The 21,697-nt window shown below is 33.1% G+C and overlaps 1 protein-coding gene across 3 annotated transcripts in view; it reads right to left on the bottom strand.

Annotated features, from left to right (window-relative positions):
- Col11a1 (collagen type XI alpha 1 chain) overlaps positions 1-21,697 on the bottom strand; it is a 210,341-nt gene that overhangs the window by 133,696 nt on the left and 54,948 nt on the right. For all 3 annotated transcript variants that reach the window (XM_027943110.2, XM_027943108.2, XM_027943109.2), the window contains exon 5: positions 2,236-2,364. In XM_027943110.2, the coding sequence (XP_027798911.1) occupies positions 2,236-2,364 (129 nt within the window). The remainder of the gene's footprint in view (positions 1-2,235; positions 2,365-21,697) is intronic.

The raw sequence follows: 21,697 nt of genomic DNA on the forward strand, positions 1-21,697 counted from the left end.
TGGCATCATGTTGGTTCAAATATAAGTTTGATGATATTACTAAACTGAAGTCTATCTACACTGTATATTTCTTTGTAATCACAATATGATGTGCTGAGCACGCAAACAATTAAATTTTAAGAATGTTATTTAGAGATACTAATTAGAAAAAACAAGTTGGAAAAAGCAGACGGGTTAGTTTCCAAAATAAATTGTCATATTTATTAATCCAAATAGAATAATATATATGCAATTTGAAAAAGTTATTAATGGAATATTAAAAAACACAAATTACAATATGTATTACTCATGCTTCATAGTGCACTTTATGTTCTCCATTTACTAATAATATTTTGCAAAGTTATTTTGCTTAGGTAGAATACCTAAGAATCACTCATTGTAATATTGTCATATTGTAATATAATGACATAATAATGGATATACTTCAAAATAAATATAAAGACTCCTTACTAATTTGATTTTACTAGTTTTTGTAATACTAGTATAGAATTATTATCTTATTATCAAAGTATCAATGTTAATATAGCATTACAGGAAAAAAAAGTGAAACTTGATTTGTAATTACATTCTTGTAATACAATGATTCAGGAGTCTCAAACAGGAGAATTGAAAATTGGAGGCCAGCCTGGGCAAGTTAGGGAGACCATGTTTCAATATAAAAAAAAAAAAAAATTAAAAGGGCTAGGGATGTAAAACAGTAGTAAAAGACCTTTGGGTTCAATCCCCAGTGCCAATATAAAAAATAAATGAGTAAATGTTTTCATTTTTTTATAATCCATATAGAAACTGGTAATAAAAGTTGTTTATTCCTGTCTTGTTCAACCAGATTTTCTTGCAGTTTCTATTATAGCTATGTGTCATGTTCCTCACCAAATGCTTCCAGTAAAAAGTAAATTTGACATCTCAACAACATAGAAAATATGCATTTCAACAACTAAAATAGAAAAAGGCAGGATCACTTCTCAATGAACTTAAGAAGATTGATAACAATTAACCTCATGTAAATTGACTCAACTTACCTGACATAATAGCAATAAAACATGGGAGCAAAACACCTGAAGGTAATATATTAAAAACGCATACCTTCCTTCTTCCAAAAATCAGAGCCATATCTCTTGCTAAAAAGAGTAAGACTTATCCTTCTTAAGAAAGAAGCATAAAATAAATCTTATCATTCTTGAACATATACAATAAATACTACAAATGTTAATATTAAGTCATCACATAATCTGTCAGATACAAAAGCATAAATCTAAAGGGTATTTCACCCATCACGTTGGAATTGACAGAAAATATATTTAGTGAATAGTAAGGCATTTAAAAACTATGAAAAGAAAAACAAACAAAATATCCAGTAATTTTTCTTTTTTCTCTCAGATTTGTTAAGAATACCCTTTTTGAAACAAAAAACACTGATATTAAGTCACGGAAAAAATTAGGGCAACAGATTCACTATCATTCCTTAAAAATAAACAAGTGTTGGAAAAACACATATTAAAGAGATTTTATTGTAAAATCTAACCTAAATTCACTTCAACAGTAGCAATAAATCAAAATATCTTAACCTTTTCTAACTAGTTAAAAAAATCAAAAGATACCTACAGTATATTTAAAAGGTTAAAAAATACTATTGAGTTAAAATAAGAACAGTTTTGTTGTTCTAAGACTTTCCCCCTTCTCAAATTAATGATTCTTATAAAAATATACTAAAAACAGTTCTAATTCCAATAAAAACATACATTCCTTACTTTGGGTCTTCTTTTTAAATTCCCTGTGTGAAAATGGGGTGGGGTGGGAAGAGCTACCTAATTTTTCAACAAAGCCTAAAAACTTTAAAATAGTTCTTAGGCCATTTTCCCATCTGCATGAACTGTCAAAGGCCTGAGGAAAGTCAAGTATACTACAAGATATACTACCTTTATCTTGAAGCTGTGTTAATTATTTAATGCTAAAGAGCAAAAATGAACTATTAGAAATTACACTCTCAAATGGAATACACTCATATATGCAATGTACAAGTGAAATAACTCTAGTTCTAATAAAATTAAGGAACAAAATGCATAAAGAGGGGAAAACTACCAAGTATCATTAAGTCACTTCTTCTTATACATATTACAAAACTATTGAGTATAATGTAAAATATAATTAAAATTAAATACGTGAGTAAAGTCCCCAAACTGAAGATGCCATGCATATCGGGGAAATGAGAGGACCTGGTGATCTTGTGCTCCTCACCTCATCTACCTGAGGTTCCTGCGCCTGAGCAGCCTTGGGTGCTGAAGAGTCACAGTCTGGACTATAATGCTCACAGTAGTCATATGCTGCCTTGGGGTCACCTGTGATTAAAAACTGCTGGATGTCCCCCTACAAAGAAACAGACATGGATATGGTCAGTAAATCCTAGTACACATATCGAGAGCAATACTTCTCTAAGATGATCTGTACTTTATTTGTAAATAACTGAAGTAGAAAATCACTTATATTTCAATGTGAAGAATTATAGGACTGAGAGAGAAACATATTTAACAAACTAGTTATAAATATTAAGGTGTTGTCCGCTTTTTTCTGGTTCAGAAGATCTATAGTAATTCACTAATTTGTTAAAATTCAATTTACTGCATTCACAGTTAACTCTTCAGAGTAAAGAACAAATAAAATATCAGTAAAAGTGAATGTGACTCCAATAATAAAAGCCACAAAAACTAAATTAGTTCATATTGAATTGTTATTGATAGACAAACTTACATGAGACTTTTAAAGTAAAACATACAAATCCGACAATTGTGTTAGGCTAGCAAAAGAAATTCTTGCAAAAAAAAAAAAATAGATAAGAAATGTAGTTTCCAGAAAAACCCAAAGTTTAAAAACAGAAGCATAGGTTTGGCACATTTGGAGTACACATGGAGTACCTATTCATACTTAAAAATCATATCAGAAATCTGTGTGTTTTCATAAATGGCAAATACTAGAAATATTTAATAACAGGATTTTCTACAGAATTTTTATTTTAGCAGTTCTTGGAGACTGTGAGTAAAGGAAAGATCTAAATATTGGGCTCTTGAAGCTATCTGAGTATTTTCACAGGGGTCTAATGTACTATGATATAAACCTAGTTTGATATAAACCTGTGGATCAGGATCAGATTAATTTCAGAATTATACTCAGGCAGAAGAGATTCAAATGTCCCTTTAGGTTTGAGCACAAAGTCTGATTTATAGATCTCCTGATTCCATTTTTAATAATTTCAAAATATTTGAGCATTCCCTACATTCTTATAAACTGGAGTTATTTAGAACCTGATGAAAAATATGAATCTTAAATTACAAAAGACAAAAACTGAGGACTAGGAGAGAATTTATAGCACTTTTATATTGCAATATTCACTTACACATACACAAATATTCATGAAAAAAGTATTCTACACAACATAGTGGACATAGTATTATGGCAGAAACATAAATTTGATGCAATTTCTTCTTAACATACTGATTTCATTTCATTTGTGGAAATATACCCAGTAGTAAGATTGCTGGCTCATATGGTAGTTCTACTTTTAAATTTTTTGAGGAACCTCCATTAATGTTTTCCATAAGAGTTGTACTATTTTACATTCCGACCAGTACTCCATAAGTGTTTCACTTTCTCCATATTCCTACCACCATGTGTTACTTTCTATTTAAAAACTGCCATTCTCATTGGGGTTAGATGATATTTCACTGTGGTTTTGATTCACATTTCTCTGATGATCAATAATGGTATAATTTTTTTAAAATACCCTTATTAGTCTTTCATATGTCTTCTTTAAGAAATGTCTATTCAGATATTTGGCCCATTTCATAACCCATTCATTTTTATTTTTGCTATTGAGTTATGTGTATTCTTTATATATTCAGGATACAAGCCCCTTTTAAGATGCATAGTTTGCATACATTTTCATCCATTCTCTAGGTTGTCTTTTCACTTGGTGGACTATTGCCTTTGTTATGCAGAAGCTTTTTAAGTTCAATGGAATCATGTTTGTTGGTTTTTGCTTTTTTTGTTGATGCTATTGAGATTTTATCCTCAAAATTCTTTCCAGACCTATATCAGAAAGCATTTTCTTCTAGTACTTCCAATGCTTTTTGAGATTTATATTTAAGTATTTCATTTGGAGTTGATTTTTGTGAGTGGTGAAGACTGAGGTCTAGTTTCATTTTTCTGAGTATGGACAGCCAGTTTCCCAGCATGATTTATTGAAGAGACTGTGCTTTCCTCAATATGTGTTATTGATTCCTTTGTTGAACACTGACTGTAAATGTGTGGTTTTATCTCTTGGTTTTCTATTCTGTTCCTTTGGCCTACATGTCTGTTTTTAGGCCAGTACCATGGTCTTTATTTTGAAGTGCATTTTGAAGTCAGGTAGTATGGTGATGCTTATAACATTGTTCTTTTCTTATAAGATTGCTTTTAATATGTTTTCCACCACTTTTTGCCCTCAGTGGTATCTGGTGAGAATCAGCTACTAATCTTAATGAGAATCCCATATATATTATCATCACTCCATGCTTGCACCTTTGAAAGTTCTTCTTTTATCTTTATTGAGTGACTGGTTTTGAAGTGTTTAGTTGTGGATTTCTACAAGTTTATCACACTTGGGGTTTGTTAGGAGTCTTAGATGTGAAGATTAACATGTTTCATCAATTCTGAGAAATTATCAGCTATCACTTCATTGAATTTGCCTTTTTTATAATTTATTTTAATAAGGCATTTATTTTAATAATGCATTTTGATTCTTTGTAAACAACTGCAGCACAACTTTTCATTTCTCTGGCTGTACACGATTATAGCATCACACCCTATGTGAACTCCTACATCTACCTAGGGGAATGATCTCCATCTCATTCCACCATCTTTCCTGTACCCCTGCACCCTCTCCACTCACCCTCCCCTTTGCCCAATCAAAGTTCCCCCATTATTCCCATGCCTCCACCTCACTCCCTATTTTGGATCAGCATCCACTTATCAGAGAGAATAATCAGCCTTTGTGTTTTTGGGATTGGCTTACTTCATTTAGAATGATATTCTCCAACTCCATCCATTTATTGAAAATGCCATGATTTTATTCTCTTTTAATGCTGAGTAATATTCCAATGTGTATATATACCAAGGTTTCCCTATAAATTCATCTACTGATGAGCATCTAGGTTGGTTCCACAGTTTAGCTACTATGAATTGTACTGCAATAAACATTGATGTGGCTGTGTCCCTGTACTATGCTGTTTTTAAGTCATTTGGTCTCAAGGAATGGGATAGCTGGGTCGAATGGTAGTTCCATTCCAAGTTTTTCAAGGAATTTCCATATTGCTTTCCAGATTGGTTGCCCAATTTGCAGTTCCACCAGCAATGTATGAGCATGCTTTTTTGCCCACATCCTTACCAACATTTATTTTTGTCTATATTCTTGATAACTGCCATTCTGACTGGCTTAAGATGAAATCTTAGAGTAGTTTTGATTTGTATTTCTCTAATTCCTAGAGATGTTGAACATTTTTTCATATATTTGTTGATCAAATGTGTATCTTCTGAGAAGTGTCTGTTCAGATCCTTAGTCCATTTATTGATTGCTTGATTTTTTGGTGTTAAGATTTTTGAGTTCTTTATATATCCTGGAGATTAGCACTCTGATGTGTGTGTGGAAAAAATTTGATCCCAAAACGTAGGCTCTCTGTTCATCTCATTGATTGCTCATTGCATGGAGTTCATTCATTGAATATGCCTTTGATACCTTCCTCTGCTCTTTCTAGGGCTTCTACCATGTCTATTTTGGTATCTCACAGGTCTCTGACTCTGTCAATGTCTTTGTCATGATTTTCATTTAATTTTCTTATACTAGATAATTCTCTGTTGTTTTATCTTCAAGTTCACTGATTCTTCTGCCAGTTCAAGTATTCCATTGAACTTCTCTAGTCATTTTTAAATTGGAGTTATTACACTTTCAACTCTGGAATTTCTGTTTAGTACATGTAAAAAATAATATCAATATTTATGGCTGTTCCTTTTTTGGTAAAACATTATTATCTTACATTAAGTTGTTTAGTCAAGGTTTCTTTTAATTTTTGAATGTATACATAATGTTGATTTAATGTCTTTGTTGTGAAAGTTCAGTATTTGTGGTTCTTCAAGGACAGTTCCTAATATTTGTTTTGCATAGTACATAATTTCCAGTTTCTTTGCCTTTCTCATAATTTTGAAAATTTGTTGTTGTTGTTGAATGTTTAAAAAGGTAACTCTGGAAATCAGATTTTGTGCTCTCATATCCTCAGCCCATTGTGGTTTCTATTTATAGTTGTTGTTGTTGATTATAAGTCTGTATTCTTAGTTTACTTGACTACTAGAGTCACTACTTAGTTAGGCTATGATCAGCTAATGATGGGCCAGATATTTTCCTAAATACTTTAAATCTATAATATCACAGTGTTAGAGTCTGTAAACAAGTCAAAATAACACCTGGCATTTTGCCAGGGGAATGTTAGAGCTCATAAACAAGTCTGGATGGTGCCTGGCAAAATGCCAGAGGTTTGAGAAGTAACAAAAGTGAGCCATTAAGTGTGGAGATTCCTTATTGGTTGACTGATGTATCTAGTTTATGCTAATTAGATAAGCTGTGTGGAATGTATAAATACTGCTCCTGTCCTGCAATAAACGGCTCCCACTCCTGCTGTATCAATTTACACAAGTTTTTCGTCACCCCCCCCCCCCTGTTATTTTGCTGCAGCCGGACTGCGGCATCACAGGAGGGTGATATTCTGTGCACTGGAGAACCCTTTACACATGCTAAAAATTTACAACTATGCCTTAGACCTCACTTCTTCAAGTGCCCTTTCAAGGGCAGCAACATGAGATATTAGGACCTCTTTAAGTCTTTCCTGGACATGTATACAGGTCTTCTAGGTAACCAGAAGAATGATGGAGCTTTCCAGAGTCCTTTATGGATTTCTCATTTCCAACCATTTTCTTTTAATGTTTTCCTCCTCCCATTTTTTTACTCCATCTTTTGACCTTTATATCAATGTTGCCAACTACTTGCTAAATATCATCTACAATGTTTCATTATCAATAGAAAATGTAGCAAAATTAAAAAGTGAAAAACATATCCACCAAAAATATCACTGACATGAAATATTATAATGTTTAAACATTCTTTTGATAAATCTTGTTAAACTCAGAAATTTCTCCACTGATCTCTAAGATTTTTTAATTTTATTAAAATTATTTAGTCATTTCATTCAATTATAATTAATTCGTTTGTCCCCTCAAAGTGTTTTAAAATTACATATAATATGGAAGCATATTCACATAATACCCAAATAAGAAAACACTTTAATTTCCAGTAAAACATGAAATAAAGCAAAAGCAACAAATATCCATACAGGAAACCACATGGTTTATAATGGTTATACTAGTAGCATTTCCAATCAGAAAATATTTTCATATGTCATCAGCAATATAGATGATTATTCAAATAAGACTGTTTCTGGGATTTTTTTTTTTTACTTTTTAAAATCAATATATCGGGGAATATAATAACATTAACAATGCCTGTTGATTCTAGACAGGTTCAAAACAATTGAATACAAAGTCTTAAAATGTCAATAGCATTTTCAAACACCAACTGATCAACTTAAAACATACAGATATACCTGTATTGTTATAAATGGACAATTACAAATAATAAAGAGAAATATGAATACATAGCTCTCCATTGTGCTGTTTAAGAAAATAATAATGAGGGGGGCTGGTAGAATGCTTGCTTGACATGGTTGAGACCCTGGGTTCTATCCCCAGCATCACAAAAGTTAAAAAGAAAGAAGTTAACAAAGAGACATCATTAAACACATTGAGTATGTTACTGAGAAAGGACATCACTGGTGGTTTCAATTAGAAACTCAATTTCCTAAACTTTTCCCAGCTTTGTCATTAACTGCTTGGAATTGTGAGGCCTTCATCTAGTTAAAACGAAAGCACTGGAAGATCATATCTAAGGTCCACTCAGTGCTAAAAATTCTAGAATTACATACCTAATGACATAGGAATTATAATGAACCAGGTAAAGCTATTGCTGAAACAGAAGCAAAACATTGCTTATTTTATAGAGATTGCATTTCTTAAAAGGTGTAGAGGAATATTGTTTTCCTAACTACTTACTATTCTATTTAAGGTATCTGACTTCATTGAGTGGAATGCTGCCAACTTTTCCACTATAAAATCTTATTTCAGGTGTTTCATAGTTAGTCATAAAATATAGGACTAGAAAGAAATTGGAAAATTCAGTAAAAAAAACAACAGCGCTCTTTTCCCAGAAGATAGTTTACAGTGTTTTATATTAATCTATCATTGATGAAATGTTGTGAGAAAGTCTATAAATAAACAAGAATGCTCTGACAGGTTGAATGAACTGTAAATATTTAGATTCGATAGTGGTTTGAAAACTTCACGACTAGAAAAGGGTGAAGTTACCAAGTAAAACTGGCAACTACAGCATAAATGGAAAAGGCATTCAAATTCTCTAATGATCTGCAAAGCCAAAATGAAGGTGGAGTCAATAACATTCCTCATAATTTACAGCTATGTCTAACTACAGTGTTTTCCTATGGACAGTAAAGATCAACAAGAAGAAAGTAAAGAGAATGTGAGAAAACAAAATAGCAAACGTGTAAACAGATGAGGTTCTTCTGAATGTCACATCATTGCAAAAACATCTCATCACATTTTCTGTCAATGCCAGTGACATAAATAATAGCATATACTTCTTTCAAAACCAAATAATACTGTATACATGTTAACAGGTCTTTATTTAGTTATTCATTTAGTTTTTCGTTTATTTTACTTCTATTTATTTTACATAAACATTTAGATAGTCTCTGTAACGCCTAACTACTTCTATTTTGTATAATACGAAGGTACTATAATACTCTATAAAATACACACGATAAACAAATCAGATTTTCGGTGTGTGTAAAAAATATGTTTATTAAGATGTATTACATAAAACTGGTCTAATATGTGTCAATGTTAAGAATTTTAATCTTCACATTCAACTCCTCGTCTTTCGTGGAACCAACTAGTGCTAGTTTGATATCAGTTCTAGACTGAACATCCACTGAATTGTACAGCACAAAAGTTGACTCTCCACAATAATCAGTGGAAAACCAGGCTCTGATAAACTGCCATATTCAGTTCCATCTAATAGAATAATGTGACATGTAGACAGATTATGTACTTTGAATATAATAGGATCACAAGAAAATCAAAGGAAATTAACATACAGCCACACAGCTAATGCAGGTGTTGGATCAATGGCAAACTATAACTGAAAAATTTTGGCCTCTCTTGAAGGTCAAGCTAGCAAATAGTGATTGTTTTTCCATAAGACTGTCATTTCCACTCTGAATACTGCAAAACGTAACCTTTTAATATTAATTTTATGGATACCTCTTATATTATAAGAGATCAACTTACTTTTGGTAAGATTATGAAGACTCCAAATAACTACTATGTATACCAATGAATTTTAGAAATGTTGAGAATTAAATGTTACACCCCCCCAATAGCAGAGTTAATCACACAGTTGTAATTTTGTTCTATACAGTGATCTACCTTCTAAATTATCTAGCTTCTAAATTTTGTGTCTCCATTAACTTGTAACCCATGTGTATCTAAATGAGAATAAACACTTATGAAATAATTATTTAAAATATCTTGATGGATTATTTGCAAATAACTAGAAGGAGGAGTGGGAAAGGGAAATAGCATTAAGCAGAATAAGCATTTTAATCTATTGAGGCACCAAACTGAATGCCAAATTCAGAGAAGAGCATATTGTTCTGCAAAGCTGGAAAGAAGGACCTATTGATGGTGATGATGGGGATTGAAGTAGGAAGTAAAAGGAATAAAGCCATAAATTTAGAAAAATTCTAAACAAGGAAACAATTTCAGGAAAATCTTTCCAATGAACTGAATCCTGAAAGTTATGGAATGTCATTCAAAGGCTTTGAACAATGGTATGAGTTGATCAATTGATCAATGTATATTAACAAAATCACTTTGACCAAAAAAAAAAAAAAAAAAGGAAGAGGATTTGGAAGCAGACAGTATGGAATCAGTCAGAAATATTTTTCAATAACTCTTAGAACTAAAACCAAGCCAAGCAGTGGCAAGAATGAAGCAGATAAGGGTACATATAGTGGAGATAATATGAAGAAATATCTGAGATTTGGAGACTGTATGCTGATGATGGAGTGAGATACAGATTGCAAGGATAAATGCAGGAATGTTATTGAAGGGTGTAGGGAAATTAGCTCTTGAATGAGTAATGGTACACTACCAAAAACAGTTACTAAATAAGAAACATAACAGGACCAGAAATGTAGCTCAGTGATAGGGAACTTGCCTAGTACACATTAAGCCCTGGATTTAATCCCTAGCAACACAAGCAAAAAAAAATAGCCTTCATCCATGTTCCTCCTCTACCTATAGATTGTCAGATAATATTAAAGCCAGGTTAAATTACAAGAATCAGTAAGAATCAGCAAAAACTTTCCCTTTACTCTGACAGCCACACCTCTTTCTGTAGCAATTTAACTTTCTGCATAGATAATGAAGTAACGGACAAGATGAACTTGCCTAGACTGTGCACTGGAACTAATATAGACTGAGATATTACAAGTGTCTTTATAACCGAGTAAAGAGCACTGAAAATAGCAAATGAACAAACAAAAATGAATATTTGTTTATTTACAACAAGAGGAACAACTAATTATGTCCACAGCCAGTATTAAGTAAATGTAGTAGAAATATTGTCTCATCTAATTTGGCAAATAGGAAGAATTCAAGTTTTACTCCAGATGGTGTCCGTTGTATCCCTCAGACAATTGGACGTAATAAAAATTAAACATGGTAAGAAAATATTTGTCTCCAAGTTTAAATGAAAAATTTGAAGGGAATGAGTTTTTAAGTACATTTACCAGTGATTTAATTAACTGTATAAATTAAATTATACTAGAATTTATATCAAGTTTATACATTATGCAGATGTTTTCAAATATATTTTCATTACACTAGTAAAAAATTTAAAAAACTCTTGTTTTATGATTCCATATTAATTTGTTATAGTCTAACACTACTTATGCATGTCAACAATGACAAAGAAAAAAAGTACAAAAATGTATCCCTATATTTGAATTACAGATATATAAATCAGAATACTTGTTTTTTTTGTAGTATTCAATATATTTTCAGCTTATATTAATATAAATAGTGACTTCGACAACATAATTTCCAACATGGTTTCCTCTTTAGAAAACTCTTAAAATTTAAATTGCAAATATGTAAAAATATTGACATGATTCTTAGATTATAACAGAAGCCTTCATATCAATGTTTTTTATATAACACTTAAAATGTGTTATCCAACTTTGACTCCCCTTCCAAAATAAATTCTTCTTATAGATATTAGAAAATACTTATTGTCCAAAACGTGTCGTTGAAAGTAATATTTAAAAACTAAAGGAGGATTTTAAAAGCAAATGGAAATCATTTTGCAACCTATTTTTTAAAAAAATTAACTTGAGAAAAAATTTTACTCATGTGAAAAGAAACATTATGTATCATGTACTATTTTTAACTTGTCTTTTAGCACCTGGACTTAAAAGATAAGTTCATGGAACTAATGTCAGCATAAAGGTCAATGCCCTTTGCAGTAGGCATGACTTTCCTTGCCTGTCATGAAAAATTAACAGCAGAATTTGACACTTACATTAAGTCAAAGTCATAGTCTTTGACTGGTTAGTGAATTGTAGACTTATTTTTAAAGTAATTGTTGACTTTTAAACATAAAGGGATATGACAGACTATTCTCATGATGCCATAAAGATTCCAACAATTGAACTGTCACATTCACTGCTCTAAGCAAGTATTCCAGATAGTTGGAAATCAATATTTTACATATCAGTTTTTATCTTTTTTTGCTGCCTATTTTTCAGTCTCTTATAAAAAAGATATTTGTCAGAAAAATTTTAAATGTTAGCAGTAGTGTATCAATACATCTACTATTCTAATTTTACATAAAATGATATTATCCAGAAAATAATAGGTTTGTTCAAATAGTACCTTATTTTTACTTTTTTGCACTCTTCTACTTTTTAACAATTATTTACAGATTTCTTTTAGTGAATTGAAACTTCATAAATCAAAATTTGCCATTTTTATAAAATTTTTCCAAGAGAATTTATAGAATATATATGCACACATATGCCATTCACACATATATATGTAGCTGACATATATTTTACCCACAATCTTAAAAACAAAAATGGTTTTTAAATGTCAAATCTGAAAACTTCACTATACACAACATAGTCACTGTGTACACCAAACAAGTAACATCTATTGAGCAGTCAAAAATGAGGGGCATGCTTAAACTTAAAGCCATAATTCTTTATTGAAATTGGAGTATTTGGGGGAAAAAAGCATATTTTTGTTGAAGACAAAGGAGACCTGGTATACAACATTGCTAATTTCAGGAGGTGCTGTGCCATCATTTTAAGACAAGCTACCTTGTTTCACAAAACAAATTATCTCTTTGTTTTTAATGTATTAGCACAAGTTAATAGAGATACATTTTAAAGAAAATAATTATATTTTTTCCAATAATTTCTAATTCTAATTTGTAGAAGTAATTTAATAGATTACTTTCAGAATCCTTCAATGTTTCCCAATGATCCATTTATCTATTTATCCAACAAATGTTTATAATGTCAGATATCATGCTGACACTATAGGTAGGACTCAAAGTTATGAGAAAAGAAGTGAATAGGAGATACTCCTCTCAAAGAGCTCATACCTGGTGAGATTATTTTACACAAAAGTAAAATTGTTAAGAAACATTTTTTTTTTTTGCTACTTATTAGGTACTAGTTATAAAGAAGAAAGAAACTTGGAGTTGATAATGCAACAACTTTTATCCAAGAAAATCAGAGGAATTCCCAAAAATGCATAGCATAAAAGGAATAATTTGTAAAATCCTGTCCAGTTTTTGTTTTAATGTAAGGATACTTAGTATTCTTGAATGACTCTCTAAATCGTACAATTAGTACTTTTTTCTCTTTTCCTATGCCCAAAGAATCTAACCCCTAGATTTAGTATCACCTGACTATTGGTTTATAGTACAGACAACGACAGCACCAGGAATTTGGAAGGTGAGAAGAGAAAGATCAGGCAGATTCCCCTGTACATTCTTGGCTTTTACAGAAGCTGGGAACCCTGACCATCAATGCCACTTTGGGAGCATAATTCTTCAGGACTGTAGCTGTCATTGAGTTCTTGCCATAGTTTGGATGTCCAATGTCTCCAAATACCCATATGTTAAAAGGTTGGCACCCAGGCTGCTGATTTCGGGAAGTGATAAAGCCTTTAGAAGGTGGAGCTAGTGAGGGGTACCAGGCATGCCTTGAAAGGAACGGCAGTACTCTGGGAATTCTTTCTCTCTCCACTCTGGTTTAGGTTGAGATTGTTTCCTTCTCTGTGTATGCTTCTGCTTTGATGTATTTCCATCTGCTCTTACCAATGGCCAAATCAATGGAGTCAGCTGATTTTGATTTTGAACTTCCCAAAATGTGATTTTTGTTGTAATAACACAAAGTTATCTAATGCATAAAATTGGCACCAAGGAGTGAGGTCAAGAGAAGCCTTTGGAACTGATAAATGAGAACATGTTGGAAGAGTTGGAGGAGAGTGCAAGAGAGAGCCTGGAATTCTGTACACGGAACATACCAGGTGATACTGGTCAGGACCTAGAAGGCCAAAATGCTGATTGAAATTTGAAACAGTAAAGACCAGGATGATGAGATTTCAGATGGAAGCAAGAATTCTATTGGGAGTTCGAGTACAGGTCTCTCTTGGGGCACCATGACAAAAAAAAAAAAAAATGGTTGCAGTGTGTTTGTGCCCTAAGACATGGATGCAAAACATAAAAGCAATTAACTAGTTTATTGGGCAGAGGAGATCTCAAAGTAGCAAAGTATTCAGGCGAAAGCATCTGTGTTATTGGCTGCTTTAGTCAAATTTATAATGACCAAAAGGAAGCAAGTTGGAAAGATTTAGAAGTTTTAGCCTCGTTAGAGAGTGGGAAAGAAAAAGCATGCTTGGGAGGTAAACCTGCAGACAAGCAGGGTGAAGAGATTACTAGTAATGTTAATCATTGGGGCAATAGAAAATACATCTTCAGAGAACTGTAAGCACCTTGAAGGCCACCACTCCCATCATGGGAATATTAGAGGCCTGAAAGTACAAAATTTGTTTAGAGACCTTCTAGGACAAAATGTTTCATGAAATAGTTGCTGGAGCCCCCTCCACGGCCAGGGTCATCTTGATATTCTGGCTAGCCTATGAGTTACACCATGGATATTGCAGCTGGGCCCAGAGGAAGCTTATGCTGGTGGCAGATCTTCATAATGTCCATATGATGCTTGTTTTGTAGGTGAGCAAAATTCAAGAGTTATGGGGTCATAGCAGCTTCCTCTAGTCCACTGGAGGACTGACAGGCTCCTGCAAGGTTGAGTCCTACAGAGGGCCTCTCATGGAGCAATCCCTACTAAAGTTGTGGGTGTGAAACTGAAGCAAAAATGGAAACACCAGGAATACAGAGAGCCAGCAACATGCCATAGTCCCTGGGGAAAGCTACAGACAGTGTGTAAAATCAGCATGATAGAGTCTTCATGTGGGCTGCAATCAGCACACCTCTAAAGGCAGGGTTGCCTGAGTCCTTGGAATCCTAACTCTCATGACAGTGTATCCAAGATGCCAGAGTTAAAATATTAAAATTTAACCTTTATCTTGTTGGATTTCAATCTTGTTTTGAGTCAGTTCTTCCTATTTCCCTTTTGGAATAGGAATGTTTACCCTATGTCTGTCCCACCATTGTATACTACAAGTATGTAAGCTGTTTTTGACTTTTACAAGAACTCACAGATGAAAGTTTGCCTTGAGACTCAGATGAGACTTTGGTTCTAAACTTTTTGAGCAAATGTTGGAACTGTTAAGACTTTGGAACTTAGGGAGATGAAATGAAAGCATTTTGTACAGCAAATGGAGACATATTATGGTTAAGGGCAAAATACTAAGCTTTGGATATTTAAATGCCCCACAAAGACTATACACTAAAGGCTTGGTTCCCATGTTGGCACTCTTAGGAGGTAGCAGAAGAGAGAGATTTAGGGAGATGAAGCCTAATGGGTAATATATAGATCATTGGGGATGTGCTCTCAAAGGAGATTGTAGGATCCCAGTCACTCTCCCCTTCTCTGCTTCAGTTTGAGATGTGACAATTTGCTCCTACATCCTTTCCTGTCATTATGTGTTACCATCTATTAACTAGAGGCCAACTAAATGGGTCCACACATTGGAGTGTGAACTTTCTAAACTGAGCTAAATAAAACTTTTCTCTTTATAAGTTAACCACTTCCAATATTTCAGTATGGTAATTCCAATATGACTAGTACTGCCCTATAACACCATTTCTGCCCTAAGGAAGGTAATGTTAACCACTAGGTTTCTCACCCTTCTTGCTTATAACTCTGCAACCATCTAAATAGAGTTCTATTTCCTTCTGAAGTTGGAGAAAGACCTTATTTTAAAGGCTCTAGAATAGTAATTGGAATCTGCCAATTATAAATACACAAACACATATACACACTAAATTTAAGGTTTCATATAATCAGTATGTGAGTCACTTGGCAGAAAAGTACAGGGTCTTTAGTAGAAGACAAAAGCAAAATATATAGTCTGGCTTCCTCTACTAAACCAGTCAATCTATTTTGTTCAGTTACATTCACAGGAACATAAACTTCATGAGAGCAGGCGTTTTATTCTCCGGTTTCCACAGTTCCTAGACTAGGCCTACACGCATTGGATTCTGAGTAAACATTCAATGAATGGATCTCCAAGCAAACAATTTATTCATCATTAACAAATTCTATTTCAAGGGCTGGGGTTTTAGTGTAGTGGTGGAGCGCTTGCCTGGCACATGCGAGGCACTGGGTTTGATCCTCAGCACCACATAAAAATAACTAAATAAAATAAAGATATTGTGTCCATCCACAACTGAAAAAAAAAAAAATTTAAAGATTCTATTTCTTTTTTTTTTTAATTTATTTTTTTATTGGTTGTTCAAAACATTATAAAGCTCTTGACATATCATATTTCATACATTAGATTCAAGTTGGTTATGAACTCCCAATTTTACCCCAAATACAGATTGCAGAATCACATCGGTTACACATCCACATTTATACATAATGCCCTATTAGTAACTGTTGTATTCTGCTACCTTTCCTATCCTCTACCATCCCCCCTCCCTCCCCTCCCATCTTCTCTCTCTACCCCATCCACTGTAATTCATTTCTCTCCTTGTTTATTTTCCCATTCCCCTCACAACCTCTTATATGTAATTTTGTATAACAATGAGGGTCTCCCTCCATTACCATGCAATTTCCCTTTTCTCTCCCTTTCCATCCCACCTCATGTATCTGTTTAATGTTAATCTTTTCTTCCTGCTCTTCCTCCCTGCTCTGTTCTTAGTTGCTCTCATTATATCAAAGAAGACATTTGGTATTTGTTTTTTAGGGATTGGCTAGCTTCACTAAGCATAATCTGCTCTAGTGCCATCCATTTCCCTGCAAATTCTATGATTTTGTCATTTTTTAGTGCTGCGTAATAAAAGCTGATAACAAGAATCAACAAATGGGACTTACTTAAACTGAAAAGTTTTCTCTCAGCAAGAGAAACAATAAAAGAGGTAATAGGGAGCCTACATCATGGGAACAAATTTTTACTCCTCACACTTCAGATAGTGCCCTAATATCCAGAGTATACAAAGAATTCAAAAAATTAAACAATAAGAAAACAAATAACCCAATCAACAAATGGGCCAAAGACCTGAACAGACACTTCTCAGAGGAGGGCATACAATCAATCAACAAGTACATGAAAAAATGCTCACCATCTCTAGCAGTCAGAGAAATGCAAATCAAAACCACCCTAAGATACCATCTCACTCCAGTAAGATTGGCAGCCATTATGAAGTCAAACAACAACAAGTGCTGGAGAGGATGTGGGGAAAAGGGTACTCTTGTACATTGCTGGTGGGACTGCAAACTGGTGCGGCCAATCTGGAAAGCAGTATGGAGATTCCTGGGAAAGCTGGGAATGGAACCACCATTTGACCCAGCTATTGCCCTTCTTGGACTATTCCCTGAAGACCTTAGAAGAGCGTACTACAGGGATACTGCTACATCGATGTTCATAGCAGCACAATTCACAATTGCTAGACTGTGGAACCAACCCAGATGCCCTTCAATAGATGAATGGATAAAGATTCTATTTCAATGTTAATTAAGAATAGTAGTACTTGTTCTGTATTTCCTCCAAAATTCTAAAACAATTTGTACACATTTGAGCAGCTTGTAAACATAAAATTTATGCAAACATAAGGTATTTTCATCGTGTATTTGAAGGCAATTAAAAGAGAATATTAACTTTTGAATAGCAGATTTCTAGACAATGCATGTGTCAGCACTATCAAGTTTAAGGAATGCTGCCATAGAATTCATTTATAATTGTTCCAAAAATAAGTTCAAAAGAAAATCAATTTCAGGAGTTTTAAAGTCATTATTCTATTAATCAAGTCAGGAAAAAGTATATAGAAAAAAAAAAAGAAAAATACATTTAGCTAAGCAAACTAACATATGCCACTATAAAAGCAACAATAAAATGCAATTCTATATTTTTCCAATAAATACTTATCCAGACACTAAAACTTCTGTTCATACTTGATATTAGAGCTTTATTGAAAAGTATAGTGGGTCTTGAAAGAGACACTGGTTGCACACCCAGCAAGAAGCCTGACATTAAATACCAAATATGGCATAAAATTCTTAAGAAGTGACTACCATTATGTGAAGATTAATTTCAAATCTGTGCTTCCTGCCTACTCAGACTTCTGAATTTGTCAAGACAGTAACTCTTCATCACAGGGTTTTCTTTCTAACATTCCACAGTTAATGATTCTTTCTCAACTATTTTGTGTGGTAAAGGAAAGCTGCCAAAATGCTTAGAATTTTAGTGTAATTGAAAAATGCATCAGAGATTGCATCTGAACCATAATTCAAAGGAAAGAATGAAAAAAAAAACCACATAATCACAGACAGGACTACTAGCCACAAAACCCTTATATTGCACAAAGTTCCAAACATGGCTTCAGAAACCAGTTTCATGAAAATGAGCAGTGTTCTATATTACTGCATATATATCTACTTCACAATTACCAAGTATTACAGAAAATGCCTACATTTGTGTAAAATACTTCCAATAAAAGGACACATTTTTGGTATACTTTCTAAATTATCAATGTTAAAAAAAAACAAGGTCCCTACTGAAGGATAAGTACTAATTATGGATCTACTCCACCAAAAGAAGAAGATAAAATAAAACAAAACAAACCCCCCCAAAAAAATGAAAAGAATGAGAAAAACAGACCTTGCCTACTGCTTCTATTATCTGTGGGTTATTTAGACTTAATAGAATTAATAAGTGATAGGAAGCATATTTATTTTCTCTTTCAATAAAAAAACTGTTACATCACCTGCAAGACTCCAGACTTTGGGGATACAGCAGAGAGTTCCTGCCTGGCTACAGCTTGTTTGCTAGAGGCACATACAAAGTTAGCAAAATATAGTGTATCAGAAAGTGGCAAATGTTATGAAGAGTATAAAGTACTAAATAAAAGAGATGTGTCAGTAAGTAAGGTGCTGACTCACTAATGAAGGCTCATGAAGACAGAGTTATCTGAAGAACTAAGGGAGTTAAAAAAAATGAAGCCATCTGAAGAAGAGTCTTCCAGGAACTAGTAGATGAATAGGCAAGAGCTATTCCAAGGCAGAAGCATGTTTGATATACTCAAGGAAGAGACAACTTGTGGCCCAGAGGGAGCAAAGGGTAAGAAACCACTGAACAAAGTTAGAGAGAAGTGCAGAGGGATGGTATGGATCACACAGGACCATGTAGACTTTTGAAAGAAATAGAACTTTAAATAAGAAGGGAAACCACCGAAAGGTTATGAGCAAAGGGTGACATTTCATTTACTCATTTGTCCTTTTCGTCAGGTGCTGTTGGACAGGAATAGGGTTGCTATTCCAGGCTTGCTGGTTGGAGAACAGACTAACAAATGGGAAAGACAGAAGCAGTGATGTCAATTAAAGGGTTTTTTCAATTATTCAAGAAACACATAATGCTGATATTTAATAAAATGCGATTATTTAATTAAAATATCAGCATTTAAATGATACTATATACCTGCTATGATTCTAAGAACTTTATATAGTTGTTATGAAGAGAAAAGAATTAGACCATGCCTTTAAAAGATCAAGTTCTAAAAACACCTACATAGTAATTTAAATAACTAATTATATTCTTAGTGTAATTCTTTGAGCTAATAATAATTTCTCTATGGTTACTATAAAATTCAGGAACTATAAAAAAGATGGTGAAATCGACTTTGTATAGAATAATCCTACAACTTTTTACTGCTATAAAGCTTTTTTAAAACAAAGTTTATAAATTTTAAAAAAGAGAGCTAAGTTCTTTCAACTTAGCCAAAATTGCAAACAGTTTGTTTCTGTAAATACTATCTATTTACTATGTGTGTGTCAGTGCTAGGAATACAAGGCATTAAGTTCTTCTCTCACTTAACCCCACATGTCCTAACATACTTTTACAAGATAATGTCTTATATTTAACTAACAGTCCCCAGGTCTTACCAGATCTAACCTACATTAGCATCCAGAAGTGAGACACTACTCTTCAATTCTCCCACTCCAAGTACCTCACACATGAATTCATATTAAATATTTCATATTTTCTTATTTTTGCCAAGTCCTCCCTCTTCTAGACTAATTACTTTGCTGCAGCCAAAAAATAAATAAATAAATAAATAAATAGATAAATAAATAAATAGATCGAGATGTTTAATTACTCAAAGATATTTTTCAGAGTCCACAGTTTAAAAGTTCAACCCCTCAGCTTGATGTAAAAGGTAAAGAAGTCCTTACACATCCAACCAGGTTATTCCCCCAATGCCCCCAAACCACACTGTCCTTCTCACAACAGCTATGCTCATTCCAAGCACTCATTGCTTACACATGTGTTCTCATCTTTACATGTCCTTTTATTTTTTATTATTGTGGATCCAGTTGTTACAACCTCCCTTGAACATTTTGATGTCTTTATTATGGAAGATAATAACATTTTGATTACTGTTTGTGTCTCTAGACCCCTTATTTGAGCACCAGATTTAGAAAATTTATTTATTCTGCTTCAATAAAAGAATCCATTAATTAAATATCAAACTTTCAAATGGCATATGCTAGCCTGCAGCTATCTACACCCTTCCTACTTCCTGATACCTCCAACAAAATGTTTTGGATCTTCATTGATTGTAAGCACTGTGCCAAACTTAGTGTCTAATGATGCTCTTGGAATATATCTAAATAAAGAGGATATAAATCCTGTTTTCAGGAAATTTTTAGTCTAGTGAGAAAGTTATACATTAATAGACATAAATAATTATGAAGCAATGTGGTGATGAAGATATGAAAACAAGAATGCAAATGCAAGATGGCTTATTCTTTTTCATAAAATTCTGCAGATTAATAGTTCAGCATAAAAAGGAAAAAAACAAAAAGCACACGTATGGCCTTTCCCCAGAGCAATCTATATAGAAAGGCAAATTTTATAAAAGAGACCACATAAAATGTGACACTTTATTATGCATTGTTGGTAGCAGAAAATCCAGTGATACACTAATCACAACTGTTGTATAATAAAGAACAGAAGCTTCTAGAAAAGACAACCGAGGAAATGTATTACAGATCATTGAAGGTTGGTCATAAATCATGCAGCACATTTTTGCGTGTTGTTCTACACCACACTTGTCAGACCAACTCAGTGTGCAGCAATAAGGAATGTAATTACACATCAAACAGGCAAAAACAGATGGTCCTTTCAGCGTTGTTTAAGGATAACCCTCAGAGAAAGATTAACCCTATTATGTATAGATGCCATTATTAGTCAAATTTAACTTAAATATCTCCTATAGATTATTAACACCAAATCAAGTAAAATCCAACAAATGGAAAACTTGATGAAAAATAAAATCTTATGTTTTATGAAAATACTTTTACAAGATAATGTCTTATAGATATATTTAACTATTTTTGCATGAAAGCCAAGAGGTCTCATTTAGAAAGAACTGCACACACATTTGGTTGTTTTATATTAAGGAAATCCAATATGTCTGTGAATCCAATGAGTCTTTAAAGCAGTATAGTTGCTGAAGCTTAATATAACCTGGGTGTGTGGTGTCTACTGAGAATCTAACATGAATTTGCATTGAATTTGTGTTTGTTACACTCACAGACTTGAACAGTTTTTTAACATCAACACTCTCAAATTTTACCTCATGTTGTTATCTATGATGTATTATTTCTCTTAGTTTGGTATATTATTTCCTGACATTTTGAAAATAAATAACTTTGATGCCTTAATACATTACACCAACATGAATCACAAAACTGATTCCCCACAATGCTTTCAACAATTTTTTTAA

Source organism: Marmota flaviventris, chromosome 10, assembly GCF_047511675.1.
Source record: "Marmota flaviventris isolate mMarFla1 chromosome 10, mMarFla1.hap1, whole genome shotgun sequence".
Lineage (NCBI taxonomy): Eukaryota > Metazoa > Chordata > Mammalia > Rodentia > Sciuridae > Marmota > Marmota flaviventris.